Consider the following 17,232-nt stretch of genomic DNA (forward strand, 5'->3'; position numbering starts at 1 on the left):
GTTTATGATAAAGTCACATAATCACAGCGCTTGCGTGCTCTGGACAAAGACAGTTGGTGTCTCTAAAGATTATGCATCTGCTGCTAGTGGTTGCAGCAAATAAACACAGACTGCAGTTACAGTTACACAAACAAGAGTGTTAAAGATGTATATAGTACATACGTAGCCCAAAGGGAAAGGTCTGTGCTTAAACACATTGTAAAGCAGTTAGAAAACTTTTCCTGACTTCAATTTGCAAACAGAGCTGGAGAATGTAAATGCTCAACACAAATAGAACAACGCTAGCTTGAAGCTAATATCCAAATACACAAGGCATAGTAGGAACAAATGATGCTCTTAGGCCATGTTCTGAAGGAACAGAAATGAAAATGGCAGACTTTTCAGTCATCCTGGAACATGACGAACCTCTCCACAATTTGGTAATCCCACTGCGTATGTTTCCAGCTGCCTGGCAGTAATGTAAATACAATGGACAGCTCCAACTGGTCAACAATTGAAACCACTGCATTTTCTGTAAAACGGGGACAATGTTAAATTAACCAAAATAAAACCCATCATCGTGATTTGAACCTTGATCGATGTGAATGTTAATGAATAATCAATAATCAATTAATGGAGAACATCAGCAACAGACACACATAGACAGGGTGAGAGAAACTTATCCGCACTTATCCAAACTGACTACAGATTGTTCAAAAGGGTCAGCTTACTCACACACACACACACACACACACACACACACACACACACACACACACACACACACACACAACTCTGTTACTTCATTCTCAGACAAATGCACACCTGACACACACCATTATCTCGTGCCTTTAAATACATAATGGGCATTTTAATTACAAAACAGTGAAGAGCCTCTTCACCTTGCATTAGGAAGGACACAACTACAAGGGAACTGAACAAAAGTACTTACACATTAGTTACATAGTGATCCATTTATTTTTAGTCTTTTAAAAGGCCATTATTGTGCATTTCTGCATCGTAGGAATAAAGACAGGACTGAGTACTAATGCATTGAAAATCGTAGTGTTTGTCCCTTTCCTGTTTCCTGTTATGTTTCTACTCCACTACATTTCAGAGGGAAATATTCTACTTTTTACTTCACTACATTTATTTGACCTATTGTTCAGATTTGACACGACAAAATGATGCAGCAATATGCAATTAATCTACCCAGAAGTATACATAATATCTATATACTTATTATATCTAAAACACAATAATATAACATATGAAAAATACACTCTGAAAGAAGCCATTCTGCTTGTGTACTTTTACTGTTGATGATTTAAAGCTACATTGTGTAAGAATTTCTCCCATCTAGCGGTGAAATTGTATATGACAACTAGGGCTGTCCCAAACGATTATTTTTTAAACGATTAATCTAGCGAATTTTTTTTTCGATTAGTCGACTAACGATTCATTTTTCGATTAATCTAACGATTCAGTTTTCAATTAGGGATTATTTTCCCATTGCTCAATTATTAACAATTTACATAAAACAAATTTCAATAAAGGTTCAAATCTCTATTTATTAAAATTGTTTACCACTGCACTGTTCAAGTAAAATGAATGTGTAGTGCATCCTGAAGCCAGATGTAGGCTATCAATCCAACAACTAAATAAAGTCACTTTCAGGAGGAATACAAAAATAAAAACTTAAAGTAGAGCAAGTGCAAAAAGAGTAGCCTGTATTTGATTTTTTTAACCGTATGTAAAATAATGAATACGCTCTTGTTTAACATCCAAGCTCTTCTCCCTTTAATTTGACTTTAATTATTTGTATCTAAAGGCTAGTTAAGCACTGTAGGGAGGAGAAGTTGGACAGGTTTTTTTGTCATGTTAGATGTTTTTCCACTCACATACCCAACAACTGCTGAACAACGCCGACACGTTCCTCGTCTTACCCTACAGTCACATTAGCTACAAAAGAGGGCAACATGCACTCGCTTGTGGGCGCTCCTGGGCGTGCCTAGCCTACTCCTGGTTGCTTGGCAACAGTAAACAGAAATTCTCCGGTGCTACCTTAAACCACGTCTTACAAGTCACTTGTATACAGAGGTATTGTCAAGTCACAAGAATGACGTTTTTGGATTTAAAAGCATTTATTTCTCGATAGAAGTAACAAAACACATGAGGAAAAAATGCCAAACATATCAGATATATACATAAATACGATTTACGTTTTACGCCATCTTGAATTATTTTCTTCGACTCGAGCCACTGACATACGTCACGCTGCCCTCACACTGCCTTCACTCCGATTGGCAGTCGCTTTGTCGCATCGCTCGGCATTTGCATAAAATAGACTTCTGGGGTCTCATTTATAAACGTGGCGTACGCACAAAACGGGGCTGAAAATGTGCGTACGCCACTTCCCACGCAAAGGTTGTGATTTATAAAAAACAAACTTGACGGGAGAATGTGCGGTCCTCCACGCAAACTCTGACCCGTGCATTACGCACATTTTGGAGACAATGGGAAATGGCGACGCAGATGATGAGGTGGTGAACTGAAGTCAGACTGTAGAAAGTACATGTGGGAATAAAGATTACTCTTTAATATTTTCAAGTATTAATGCCTCACATCATCCACGTTACCATAAAGATTAAATCCAGCAGTGTTATTTGCGCTTGTACTGAGTGATAATTGTTCCATAAACACCTCGTAAAATACAAATCAAATCTTAAATGAAAACTCGTTAATATTTAATCGCCGCTGTCTCACCGTCACATTGTCCGCTACGGAGCGCAAGAGGATGAGACGGCCCGACTCCATGGAATACAGGATAGCATTTAAATACCCTAGCATTAGATAACGGCAGAACACAGTGTAAATAACTAAATATCTGTCTTTAATACTGTGCATATATCATCAAATGTCAAAGTCTGGAAATACAGCCATTAAGCTCTCACGCAATCGTTACACTTAATGTCCTCGTTATTGGTCCGCACTTTAATACTGTTCGTGACAAAACCTGCATGAAGAAAAGTGTGTTTGCCTAATAGACTTTCGTCTTCAAATTGTATCTTGGGGTGGGGGGGGAATACCACTAGTTGATGCTGTGATTTTGGCAAGGTGTCTACAATCACTCTAATTCTATACTCTAACATATAAATACTGCGGTGACCCCCGTGCGTAATGCTGCATGATGGCACTGTTGGCCCTGCAGGAGGACTAACCCCCAATGGAAGAATCAGGAGAAAAAGAGACTTCAGGGACCATGACGATGACTGGCTAATATGCAGATTTAAATTCCATAAAGCTGCGCTCTTGGATCTATGTACTGAATTGGGTCCAATAGAGAGGGCATCGCGCCGGAACCGTGCCATCCCGGTCCAAACACAGGTACTCGCCACTCTGGGGGAAACCGGCTGTTTCCAGAGGATAATGGCCAGCTAAGTGTTTTTTTTTAAATAAATATTATATATAATCTTCACCTTTATCACTTGTTTGGATATAATGTACAGTATAGTTCTGTTAAATCTTATCATATAGGTCTGGTATATCGAAGCTGTCCCCGAGTGCCGTAATGCCGTAATGTCGTTCTGGAAGATATTATTAATAAAGGTAGTCTATAGATTAGGTTTCCCTACACTGTGCGACAACAGGCCGAAATTATAATTCAATTGGCAGCAATTCACCAGCGTCTGAGAGGTTTTTTGCTTTTTCTCCGCCAGTCGTCATGATTCGGCATGATTCGGTGACTGCCAGTGTCATTAACATACTTATCAGCATTCACAAGGTGCTTTGCATTGACTATTTATGGATAAAAATGGGCGTGTCCAGGGTGGGATAAAAGGCGGATTAATGTACGCACACTTGTAGGTAATCTGTGATTTATAAAGGGAACATTGCTTACAGATGTACGTACGCACGGTTTTATAAATCTGAATTGTTTTTGGCGTACGCCATTTTGGGCGTATGTACACTTATAGTAAGGATCCTACGCACAGTTTTATAAATGAGACCCCAGGTCTATTTTGGCCCCGCCTTGCGCCGCCTTGCTCGCCAGCAACAAGCTCGTCGCATGTCGCTGGCAAACGGCCACTCCCATTGAAAATGAATGGTAGCCTGTCGCTTTGTCTCTGTCTCCTGTAGCTAATTGACTATAGGGTCCACCACTCTCTCACCTGTAGCCTACTACTGTAACTGACCCGAAGACTGAAGTTTTCGAGGCGGGGACGGCACCAGGTGGGAGGACATGAGAAGAGAGGGCATGAGACAGGAGGCTCCAGCCATACAGTCTCGACATTTTCCCAAACTTGCGATCTTAAAGAGGCCGGCGTCCTCTAACTCGCCATACTCGTCTTTTTGTGCTGCTATCTCTGACTCACTCACTGGACCGTCGACCTGACAAAAAAACTGCATGAAGGCGGAGGAGCTTGGCTAGCTTCAGAGCTAAGGCGGGGCTACAGATTAGGGGTCCCTAGAACCCGCGTATCTAACAGTAGTTCCGCATTACATTAATTAATTTGCACCAATTAAGTTTTATTTATTTATTTATATTTTGTGTCGACACATTTACGTAATTGATGACGTCGACTACGTCAATGAATTGCCCATGAATGAGGCCCAATCGCCACATGAATGAGCACATATTTGTGAAAGAACAAAGGGTTTTTTGCTAAGAATCAACTCAAAACATTACACAATGGAGCTTTAAGTATGTTTTACGGATAATACTTCTGTACTTTTACATTTTTACAATCAGGGCTTTGACTTGTAATGATGCATTTTAATTCAGACAATGGCATTTCTACTTTTACTTCAAATGGGTACAAATCCATGTAGCCAGGTTCCAAAATATTGTGGAAAGCCTCCCTACAAGAGAGGGGGATGGAGGAACGATGAAACCACAAGAACTACACTCAGGGATTAAACTGGGACTTGAAAAAGGCCCTTTTGTGCGTTCCTCTTTGCATTTTCATCGCATTCGGAAGAATTGAAAATTAGGCAAATTAGCCCAATGACAGAAACAAAAAAAAAAAAAAAGACTGCTGTGTTTTAACACAATTTTGACACGACATAACAAGGCAAGTCACGTTTTCTTGTTAAATCAATATTTAGAACGTAGCCCAGGTTAGCAGACTCGGCAGGAAACTGGCAGGTTGATTTACCGATCCTGATGAGGGACTCATAGCCACATGGCATCACCGTCCAACATCAACCCCATAAAGCACAAGGTAACAGGTGAAGAACTATTTGTTATAAAATGCTGGTATCGGTATGGTAAGGTACTTGAGTTTATGGATTTATCGGATACCACGTAATTTAGCCCAGAAGAAAATCTACTTTAAAAGTATTTTATTTATGTTATTTTCCCATTATGACTCACTGTCAACCTGCATAATAAAAGAAAGTTCTACATTCATTCTCTGTCTGTTGTTGTTCATGCTTTACAAAGAGTTTAACCCGAGCCAGGCCGTACAACAATGATAGCAATTATATCACATCCATACAGGGATAGTAGTATACAGCTGTTAAAACATAATCAAATATTTGACACACTTGTATCGGATCAGTACTCGGTATCGGCCAATGCGCAAGTTCAGGTATCGGAATCAGGAAGCAAAAAATGGTATCAGACCATCTCTAATTCAAAGAAAGAAAGGCAAACATTATATATAAGACACACAAGGTAATCCAAAGTGTGTTACATAAAACATTACAAAGCAATTGAAAACATTTAAAAACATTAATTCGCAACACTATTACTATAACTGTGGGAGAGACCTGAACAGAACAATATTAAAGTGGCCGTATCTTACATCCTGCCCAGATACGGTGTGTGTGTGTGTGTGTGTGTGTGTGTGTGTGTGTGTGTGTGTGTGTGTGTGTGAGAATGAATAGTGGACACTGTCGCAGAGAGAGGATGTGTGCGCTGATAACACCAATACGATATGGTGGTTATCAAATAATGAGTTATCTATTGTGTGATATGGTGTGTGTCTGTAATGTGGCATACAGTATATATATATATATATATATATATATATATATATATGTGTGTATATATGTATGTATATGTGTGTGTGTGTGTGTGTGTGTGTTACCGTGGCCTGTGTGGAGCTCTCCTGCAGGTCCCAGAGTAGTGCGTGGTTATCAGCCAATGAAATCACACGCTTGCCATCCCCCATGGGCTCCCACAGCACGCTGTAAATACACAAAGACACACACACAAAGTCACAGTCAATTAAAATACAGATGTTGGTCAAACATGCATACAGGCTCATCCACAAATACTGCAGACTTCGGGAATGGAGCTTGTTGGTCAGATTTCACATAGTCTCGCTTTGCCACACCTTCCACCAACTTGTTTTGGTGGAACATGTGTACATTCAAAAGTTGTTTCAGTCGCTCAACAGAAAACTCAGATTGGACAGATAGTCTAGCTAGCTGTCTGGATTTACCCTGCAGAGATCTGAGGAGCAGTTGACCATAGTCCTCATAAATCCACCTGAGTTTAAAATTCCAACACAAAGAAAGCGGAAGGTAACGGATATCCGGCCTAAATGAGTGAAGTCCTGCGGAATTTCCGTCGGCAACGGAGCAATCCCGGACGTGGAACGTCGAGGACATAGACTAGATTTCACACGACGGCTAAATACAGCATATTGTACAATATCACAGCTAAACTGATTTTAAGCATCTGCATGCATTTCCAGATCATGTCTGGGAATGCATGCAAATGTATGGATGCATGTATCCTGCATGTACAGTGTCAACAAGGAAATTAAAAAATGTTTACACATTATTCAGGTTAAATGTTAAGGCTGGCATTCTGATATTATTCTTTTTGCCATCAAATTCCATTAAAAAAAAGAAAAAAGAAATCAACAAATTGTTAGGGCTGGGCACTATAGCTTTTAAGCTGGGATAAGAAAAGATAAACCTTCATTAATCCCCAGAGGGAAATTCAGGTGTCATAGCAGCAACAGCAATGAAAATGAAACATAGGAGAGATAGAGGTAAAGGTACAGAACTAAACCAAGATAATCAGAATAAAAATAGAAGTACAAATAAAAAAAAGATAAAGTAAAACACTGAGCAGCTGCACCAGATCCCTGAATGAGTGAACATATGTACAGTCTGTCAATAAATAGTCTACGTCTATCTCTCTCTCTCTCTCTGTAAGATATGATACGATTTTACATAAGACATGTACAAGAATATGAATAAATAGGAGTCCCTGTGCGAGTTCGCCAAAGTCAATGCAGGGTTCAGTAGTTGAAGGTCCACAGTAAGAAGATTAGACATTTATGATATCTCACTGTCTGTATCGATACCTTAGCCTGGAAATCCAGACCCAAATCCGAAAGATTAAAGATGTAGTAGGTAAGCCTTATAAAACTAACTTTCTGTCATATTTTCTGAAACTGACCCTATGTTCCAGTAGAACTACATGAAGCAGGTCATTTAAAAAATAATCTGCCTCCTCTGGCACCACCTACAGCCTGTAGTGTGATTTGCAAAAATCCACAGCTCCCTGTTCAGATGCACCAATCAGGGCCAGGGGGGGTGTCTAACTACGTGTCAATCACTGCTCATGCACACGCATTCATTATCCCTTGTGGGGGGAGGGGCTTAGGAGACCGTTTTGGGCTTTACCTGAAAGGGGGGGAGGGACTGAGAAGTTGTTGATGTTCAAATTTTTTGGCTAAGTCCTGGATCTTCACAATCCTACCTACGGTACCTTTAAGGGTCTGGCTATGAGTAATGAAAATGGCCCAACTCGAGGGGTGGCGCCAAGCATGCATTTGAAAATATCACTGCACGCAATTGGATAACACTACGACCAATGTTTACTGAATGATTCCGGACTTCGACGTCACAGCGCTGTCGTCATCTGTTGAGCTTGCCTCTGGCCCGCCTATATCAGATACACCGATGTAGAATATTTTTGTCGTCGTTTGGCAAATATTCCATAATAACATTTCAGAGTATTGTAATTCAAGTGATCTGAGAAAAAACTAGCCTCCGGCTTTCCTCTATTTTCAGGCTTTAGAAAATCAAGCCCATGAGAGGAGACGTTGGCCAATTACAGGTCATTTCACAAAGAGAGAGAGCGTTCCTATTGGCTGGTCTGCGCATGCAGACAGAGGGGGGAGAGAGAGAGAGCAGCAGGAAGAGGTCTCACTCTACTTGAAATTCTGGCATTGTTTTTTCCTTTATACCTATTGCAGCTTTAAAAAAAACAAGATAGTTCAATATTTCTACAGTTCCCCTCCCCCCATTTCTTCTAAATGTCTAATTTTGTGTGATTCCAAATACATTTCCTTGGTTACTATACAATTCTTTCACACTTTCTTTCAAGCTTCTGTAACCCACACTTACAGTAGGTGTCAGTGTCACTACAAACAGCCAGTTGTTGTAGTTGTAGTTGTTGTTGTTGTTGTTGTTGTTAGTTTTGCCATGTTACTTTATGTCTGCCTAAAGAAAGTCCTTTAAAAAAAGTGTAACGTTATCTGGAGCCTGGTTAACATGCACAAGGTTAGGATGCAGCAACTATTTATTATTTGCTAAAGAAAGTGACAACAGCATACAACTAAGTTCTGCACGTTTAGTACTTATTGGCAAATCCAGCAGCCCAATTCTGTCAATCTAGTGTTCAAACACAGCAGTGGGATACAGGGTTGCCTCAGTGGTGTTACAGAAGTGGAAGCTTTTCCTGCATACTTAGCTTTGATTCCTCCCTGCATACTACTTTCTGTAGAGTATTGATTCCTCATGGCATGCTTCTTGGAGCTGTGATTCTCCACTGTGCTCTACTTGAAATATGTATTCTGTGCATAAGCCATAGGGACCTAACCAGACCTGACACACTGAAGCCCAAACTGTTGCTTTATACTTCCATTGTTCACTTGTGTTCTTTTGTCGTTCTTCTTAGTTTGGATAGCAGCTCTGCAATGTAGGCAGAGGCACAACTACAAGAGGACACAACCCAAGTGAGAAAGCAGTGCTTTTAACTCTGAGTCCTGTCGACTTGAAAAGCAATATGTCAGTGCAGTCAGAGACCCGGCAATAAGCTAAACATAACCTTGGCCTGGAAAAGCTGCTACATGCTTGTTAAGGGTTTGATTTAGTGTGACTTTCCAGCTCAAGAAAAAAAAAAAATATCTGTGTCTAATCTGGGTTAAAGGATGTAAAATGTCACAGAGGTGCAGCTGTGGTCTGGCTGGAGGTTTGGATGTCTGAGCCCATCACAGCTCTTAAGCTGCTGTCATTAGAGGTTTACAAAATGATGCCATTTATTTAAGGAGTTCATCTATTAGACAACTCCAGTTTCTTGGACTCATTTGTCAACTTGAAGCAGCGGCAACAACGCCAGTGTTTGAGAGAGCGTGTGCGTTATAGAAGGAGAGTGTTCGCCAGAGATAAAAGAAATGACAGAGCAAGGGAGGGAAGACAAAGTTAAAGTTTGCATTTGGATTTAATCCAAGTTTCAAATATGCATAGACCTATTAGAAAAAGGTGGAGCAGGGAGAGGGAGAGGGACGGGATGAGGAGAGGAGGTAGAGGAGGGAGAGAGGAACGACGTTTATAAGGGCCATAAATTCATGACTGCTGAGGGGTAGCTTTTACTGCCCTCCTGAGGAGCAGGAAGTGCACGCACGCACGCTTTCATTCTTTTGGGGGGTTGGTTGGGGGGGGGTCGACTCGTGTGGCCCCCAATACTGAAAAAAATACCAATCTCTCCCCCCCAATATACGGTAGGGATGACATGGTGAGGAAAATGTCCCACTGGTTAATAAACTTGTGACAACACTACCAATGGCCTGAACCGTTGATACAAGGCAGGATGGATCCATGCTTTCATTCTGACCCTACCATCTGAATATCACAAAAGAAAATTGACACCCAGCGGCAATTGTAGCCTAACACGCGTTTCTGTTGCGTGTCGGTTGTGTGGCGGCTGCGTGACGTTTTCTGTCTTTGCACACTAGAAACGTGTCTGACGCGGCGCTGCTGCTGCTAGCCTTGTCTGTACACATGTATGTTTCCCATTGATTTACTGCACTCAAGCAGTAGTATACTTCATGTTGAACATAAATATATACTGATTTGATTACAGCAAAGACAACGTCGGCAGTATTGACGGCAAAATAGGCTACAGAATATTTCGTTCTGTATTGACAGGTGCAATATTTGAAAAACATTTTTTTTTTTTTATTACATTTAGGCCTATATCTGCATTTATGTCAAAACCTAGAGACTCAAACATCAAAATGTCATTTATTAATATGTATTTGTGTCAAAATGACATGTCGCATGAAAAATCTCACTCAGTGGAAATACACACACTGACTTTAATGGAAACCTAATGACTCCGCCGACGTTCCTCAACTGTTACGCAACCGGTGGAAATTGGGGGTTAGTTTCCTGGTGTGGTCTTCTGCTGCTGTAGCCCATCTCCTTCAACTTTCGACATGTTCAGAGCTCCTCTGCATACCTCGGTTGTGACGATTGGTTATTTGAGTTTCCTTTCTATCAGCTCGAATCGGTCTGCCAATTCTCTTCTGACCTCTGCCATCAAAAAAGGCATTTTCTCACAGAGAACTGCCACTCACTGGATATTTTCTCCTTTTCCAACCATTCTCTGTGAACCCGAGAGATGGTTGTGCGTGAAAATCCCAGTAGAACAGCAGTTTCTGAAATACTCAAAGCACCAACAATGCCACGTTCAATGTCACTGAAATCACCTTTCTGATGCTTGGTTTGAACTTCAGCAGATCGTCTGCTGAGTGCATTGAGTTGCTGCCACGTGATTGGCTGATTAGATATTTCCGTTAACAAGCAGTTGAACCTGTGTACCTCATAAAGTGGCCAACGAGTGTCTGTCCCCACAATGTGATTAATTCAAGTACACACATAGCTCAGTGGGGCAACTCACTGCAGCTCACAGAGTTCTGACGGGCTGCAGTCTCCACCTATAAGTTTATAGATGGAGACTGCAGCCCGTCAGATACAACCTCTCCTTTGCTCTCACGGGCATACACTAGCAAACACATAAATCAGCACACCATAGGACCAATTAAAATATACTCACCACCACTTTGAGATTTACACACTGTATGCTTCCCTATAGTATCAATTAATTTACACAAGGGAGAGAGGAAGAGGGAGATGCAGAGACAGTAAGGTGTACAGCATCTCAGATTGCCTTCCTCTCTAATTAAAGAATATAAGTTATGTGCATTTGACCTTGAGCTCTGCAACAAGCTGGCACACCGGGTACTGGAATGGTATGTAAATACTGTCGGGGAGAGCTATGGAGGTTTTACAGCCCCATATATCCACGTCTGGGACGCAGATGCACTGTCTCTCTCTTTGTCTCCCTCCATGGCTCTTGCTCATCAGATTGTTACCCTTCTTTGCTGTGCTTTGCATCCATATGAGTTTAATCCCAGCCCCCTTATGTACAAAGCCAACAGCCAACACAAACACATGTGTGTGTGTGTGTGTGTGTGTGTGTGTGTGTGTGTGTGTGTGTGTGTGTGTGTGTGTGTGTGCATGCGTGTGTCTTTCCTCCTTCTGGGTGAGGCTGATCAACTATAGAAAAGGAAAAGGAAATTGTAAGTTGTTGTTAATGACGTTTACTTGCTTCACTTCAGCTACATTTACTTGAGGTAAAGATAAAGGAATATTTTAGTTGGCTATAAAAAACAATAGTCTAGCTAGTGTAAACGAGTGAACTACAAGAAATAGCTCGCCTAGTAAGGTATCCAAAGCTCTCTATTCTTTACCATTAATATAGCCTGCTTTCTCTATAGCATTAAAACAATATCAGTCTCTAAATATCATAGTGTCACTGTTAATGCTATTGTACCAGTATATCCTTCAATTCATTGAACAAATGGATACTGGAAGATATTTTAGGAGAGAGAAGGAGAGAGGCACCAAGGCATAGCCTAAACTAAATTATTTCATGATATTTATTGTATATGCTTGATTCTGACCAACTTAACTTTCTGCATTCCTTTGCTGTAATAAATTAAACAAGTATGTAGATGTTGCCTAAATGTGGACTAGGCTATATATGAGTATACATACATACATACATACTAGAACTTTTATTCATCTTGCCATCAGGTTATTAATTCAGACATACTTTAAATCCTTGTCAACCATATTGCAACGAGCTAGTTCAGCGTATCATGCCTGGCTGGAGGAGTGTGTTTTTCTTTAGGAGTGGGAAGGGCAGACAGCATGATGCCTGTTTTGTCATTTGGGCTGCCTTGTTGAGTGCAGTGGCACTGAGAACATTATATTTCACACAATTTAAGCTCTTTTTTTAAAAATGAAATAGGATTAGTCCAACGAGTTGTTCCATTTGTAATGTGCACCTAACCGAAAGCCTCGTACCGAACGGTTCAATACGAATACGTGTATCGTTACACCCCTAGTAATTAAATAGTCTTATTTTGACCTGCAACTCATCTAATAGAGAGAGGAATTAGGTATGGTATTACTTTACCACACATTTACACGGGCAGATAGATAGCGGTTAAGTCTTGACCTAAAGAAGAACTCAGCAGGAGCACAGTCTGGCCTAAGTAACCCCCCCCCCCCATGCAGCTTTGATGTATCTAAAAGCTAACTTTAGAGTTTGTAAGTAAGATTTTGCAAGGGAAGGTTTTGCATAGCCTCGGGGCTAAGCCCCCCCTGTCTTTCAATCCTAGTGACGTCCCTGCCCCACACGGTGAAATGATAGATAATACAGTTTTTTAAAGTGCTCGTGCCACCCCCATGTGTCATGAAAACCGCTACTGACCGGAGTTTAGAATGCCAACACAAAGAAAGCGATCCTGGAAAAGAAACATCATCAACATAGACTACGTTATAAAATACCATTCTGCCATCTAGTGTTTCTCTTTCTTGTCTTTTAACAGCAAATGATTGGTGAAAAAAGTTCTTCTTATAAGTTATTATTACATTTTAAATAAATAATTGAAATGTAATTATTATAGTATTGTATAGTATAAACTATAATCGACTGATAGCCCCCATCTCTCACACACACACACACACACACACACACACACGGCTTGGAGTCTTTTTACTTGAAATAATCACACAATAATACACATGATTGCATTCATGCGTGTGCACAATCACATTCACAAACACCTTCTACCCCGTCCTGTCACACCCCTCTTCAGAAAATCAACCGTGTTGTCTTTTGCGCTTTACCATTCCCTCCTAGGTCCCATGATTGGCTCAAATGGCTCCACGGGAATCGATTCGTTCAAACCAATCGAAACCAAATGTGAGAAGAATAAGAAGAACAAGAAGAACAAGAAGAAGGGGAAAAACACAGTCATGGTGCAGATATGCAACCATTCATAAAAGATTATTCCCTAGCTATTTGTAGCCCAGTTTTTTTCTTTTGGGGTGTATTTTGCCGATATTTCCATTCAGAGCATGCTTCAGAACAGGACAGAGGCTCAAATGTTTGCCCACCCAAACAATGAGGGGATTTGGAGGAAGGAGAAGGTGTTATTGTTAGTGGGAGTGGAGGGAAACCACCAGCTACCGGATAACACACACGAAGGATGCAGGCTACACACGGGCAGACATGCTACAGTGGACGCTAACACACACAGTCGGGCAGGTGAACAAACAAACACACACACACACATACAGTAGATAGATGAAACAGACAAAAGCCTCATAAGAGTACGAACTCCAATCTCTTTACTCTTTGTCTGCTTACACACACAAACATGCACACATACTGCAAGCTGCCAGTATTATCAGAGAGAGTGGGGATAAGTGTATGTATGTGTGTGTGTGTGTGTGTGTCAGAGAGACGGAGGAGGTGGGCAGCAGACCAAAGCCATCCATCTAGGGGAGCCAATAGTGAACAGCATAGGCTACACAGCACCGAATGCACACTTCTCCCACCACACACACACACACAGCAATTGACTGCAAGCTGAAAGTACCATCCTCTGTGTGTATATACACCGTGCGTTTCACTATCTTTGTGGGGACCCATCATTGACATAATGCATTCCCTAGCCCCTTACCCTAACCTTAACCATCACAACTAAATGCCTAACCTTAACCCTTACCATCACCCTAACCATAACCTAATTCTAACCCTAATCCTAAAACCAAGTCTTAACCCTCAAACAGCCCTTTGAAGTAGTGGGGTCCAGCATTTTGGCCCCACTGTATTCCCAGTTTTTGGACCCCACATATATAGTTAAACAAGAACACACACACACACACACACACACACACACACACACACACACGCGCACACACACGCGCGCACACACACGCACACGCACGCACACACGCACACACACGCACACGTGGTGCCCTTGTGAGGGTTACAGCTCTCCGGGTGTTAAGATGTTGGAGCTCACAGCCATCAATCTTTACCCAGCACCCTTGCTTGACCTGCCCTCTGACACAAACACACACACACACACACAGTACACATACATGGGTTCACCCACGTACAGACAAAACCCTCCTCTTCCCACACACACGAGCACAAAACACACACCAAGATGCACAAATGCAATCTCTCGTCTTTGGTGCTCGTCTTTGAGAGCTTCTTTCCATCTTTCTTTCTCTTCCTTTTTCACTCCCTCTCCATCTTTATCTCTCCCTCGCAGACACCTGCTACAGAACGCTTCATGCTAACTGATTGGCGCCTCTAAAAATGATCGCAATCATCAGGCAGCCAATGAACAGCGGACTAAAAAGGGGAATGACCATTGATTTTCATTCGCATAGGCGTGAGTAATGGCGAGGCATTGTGCACAGGAGCTCCGACTGTAAAACAAAAGGACTGGGCCGAGAGTACAATCGGAGATGTGGGCCAGTCAATAGCCTGAGCCAAAAAAATAAAAACACTCATATGGAGGAAAGAAAGTGGGAAAGAAAGGGAGATAAGAGAAAGAGGAGAGGAGTCTAATGGTGTGGAGAGTGTGGGCTACTTCAGTTTCAGTAGAACATGTCCATCTGTGCTCTAGTGTTTTTCAATGCTCACTGTATAGATTTCTAAATGGCTCCATTTCTAATCACATGACATAAGTAAAGTCCTGCCTAAAACTGCCTGTAGTAGGTTGTTTGTTTCTTTGTTTGAGGTGGACAAATCAAACAGCAAAGTCGCTGCCATAGCTTTATAGAGTACTGCTGAAATAAGGTACAACATACTGTATTAAAGAACACAATTGTTATGAGAGTGATTCACTGTTCACTTTATTCAGCTAGAGCCACTCAAAATCTCCAATAGAGCCTTAAAGACCTGGAACAGACAACATGTAAGATGTATCCCAATATTCTAATAGCCAAATCTGAATCTTATATCACAAATGGCCTTTCAGCCTTTGGACCCCATGAGTAATTAGGTGTCTTGTAGTCCACAAAGATATTAACCATATCCCATCCTACAAATACGCATAGAAGACAATTGTGGATCCAAAGAATAATTGCACTTGCATCACTTGTACTGTGAGTGCGGCTGTTCCCCAGCAACACCTACCAGGCAGTGTTGATGTGGGCGCTGTCGTCTAGGTGACAGAGAAGCTCCAAGGTTTGGGGGTTGTGGGCGGAGTCGTCAGGTGACTCATGGCTTCCTGTCTCCCAATCAGAGGGCATCCGCCATACTGCCGCGCAGGACACCACCCTGCTGTCACTGGCTGGAGGGGTATAACGCACACAGACACAGTCATTCACAGATTGTACTGTGTGTGTGTGTGTGTGTGTGTGTGTGTGTGTGTGTGTGTGTGTGTGTGTGTGTGCGTGTGTGTGTGTGCGCATGTTGTGGGTGCTAATTCAGTGACGTGGATACACTTTCCCACAAGTCCACATCACAAATGAGTTATTTTGGCACATCCACATCAGAGCCAGAGCTGCTAATTGGAACTAGTGGAGTAAATGTAGAATTGATACAGTAATTGGACTAAAAGTTTGAGGCTGGAGGCCATAACCAATCATGGAGAGAGAGAGAGAGAGAGAGAGAGAGAGAGAGAGAGAGAGAGAGAGAGAGAGAGAAAGAAAACAGAAAGAGCAAAGAGCCCAATTTTCTTTTTGGTATAGATATTGACAGTGTGTGGGCAGGCATTGGGCTACGAAACACTGGCGTTAGGCCCATTTGTCAAATTAAAAAGCAACGTGGTGCGACTCCACAGGCTCTTGAGTGGTTTTAGACAACCTTGCACTTGGAGTAAGTGGGCAAGCAATCATCTTGAACAAAAGCCTTTTCTTGCTCACATATTAGAGCGCCCAAGGGAGGCGGTATGGAAGCGCTATATTAATGCACGTGTGTATGTGTGTTTATACGTATATATTTTTGTGTGTGGTTGGCGCAGCAGTGCGTAGTGGGCCGTCTGAGCTTCAGCCCGGTCCAGAGTGGCTGTCATCCTGTGAACTCAAGCATGTAGAACTCAGCTGACAGAGAGCGAGAGACAGAGGGGAAAAAGAGCGGGAGCAAGGAAGAGATAGAGATGGAGAGATAGTGACTCCATCCTGTACCAGAATTTTTTTTAACCCTAAAGCTTGATTTATGGTTATGCGTTGGATCTATGCCATAACCCTACGCCGTACTGTACTTTGTAGCTTGACGTGCACCTCCCCAGAAATATAACTAAACATGTCTGTGATTGGTCTGCATTTCCCCGGACTCATTTCTGGGATCAACTTGAACAACTTGAAATCAGGGAGAGGGTTCAATTTTTCTGCTACACCTTTCCGACCGTGGACAGAAAGCACAGGGGAGACACTTTGTTTCTTCGCCTCCATCGCCGGAGTCCCTACTCGCTCCGAAGCTAACCCCCGTCACTCTCTCACTTGCTCTACCACACACTCCCCACGCATTCTCTGCTTTCCTCTTAAAGAGACACACTAGAACAGGGGTGTCAAACTCAGTTTCCCTAAGGGCCACACTGGAAAATGAGAATCACATCAAGGCATGTAGAGATAATTGACATGTGTTTATTTAAGAGAAAAAGTCAAATATTTTGACTGTATTATTGCATGTCTCATATACTGTGGTCTTCTCACTTACATTTTGGGCCTCATTAAGCCCCAAAAAAGTTGGGCAAAAAAGTTGGAAAAAGGCCGAAAAAATGTCTGTGCAGAATTGTCTGAAAAAGTCAGAGAAATATCAGAAAGTGCCAGAAACGTAGTAAAAAGCACCAAAAACTTCAGAAAAAGTGGCAAAACATTGAGTAAAGCATCCAAAATGTTAAA

General features: G+C 41.8%; 1 protein-coding gene across 1 annotated transcript in view; it reads right to left on the reverse strand.

The window, feature by feature from the left end:
• eipr1 (EARP complex and GARP complex interacting protein 1) overlaps positions 1-17,232 on the reverse strand; it is a 71,444-nt gene that overhangs the window by 38,350 nt on the left and 15,862 nt on the right. Inside the window, exons 4-5 of the mRNA XM_078277777.1 lie at positions 15,524-15,680; positions 6,075-6,174 (exon numbers count right to left, since the gene is read on the reverse strand). Of these exons, the coding sequence (XP_078133903.1) occupies positions 6,075-6,174; positions 15,524-15,680 (257 nt within the window). The remainder of the gene's footprint in view (positions 1-6,074; positions 6,175-15,523; positions 15,681-17,232) is intronic.

Source organism: Sander vitreus, chromosome 20 (assembly GCF_031162955.1).
Source record: "Sander vitreus isolate 19-12246 chromosome 20, sanVit1, whole genome shotgun sequence".
NCBI classification, from domain to species: domain Eukaryota; kingdom Metazoa; phylum Chordata; class Actinopteri; order Perciformes; family Percidae; genus Sander; species Sander vitreus.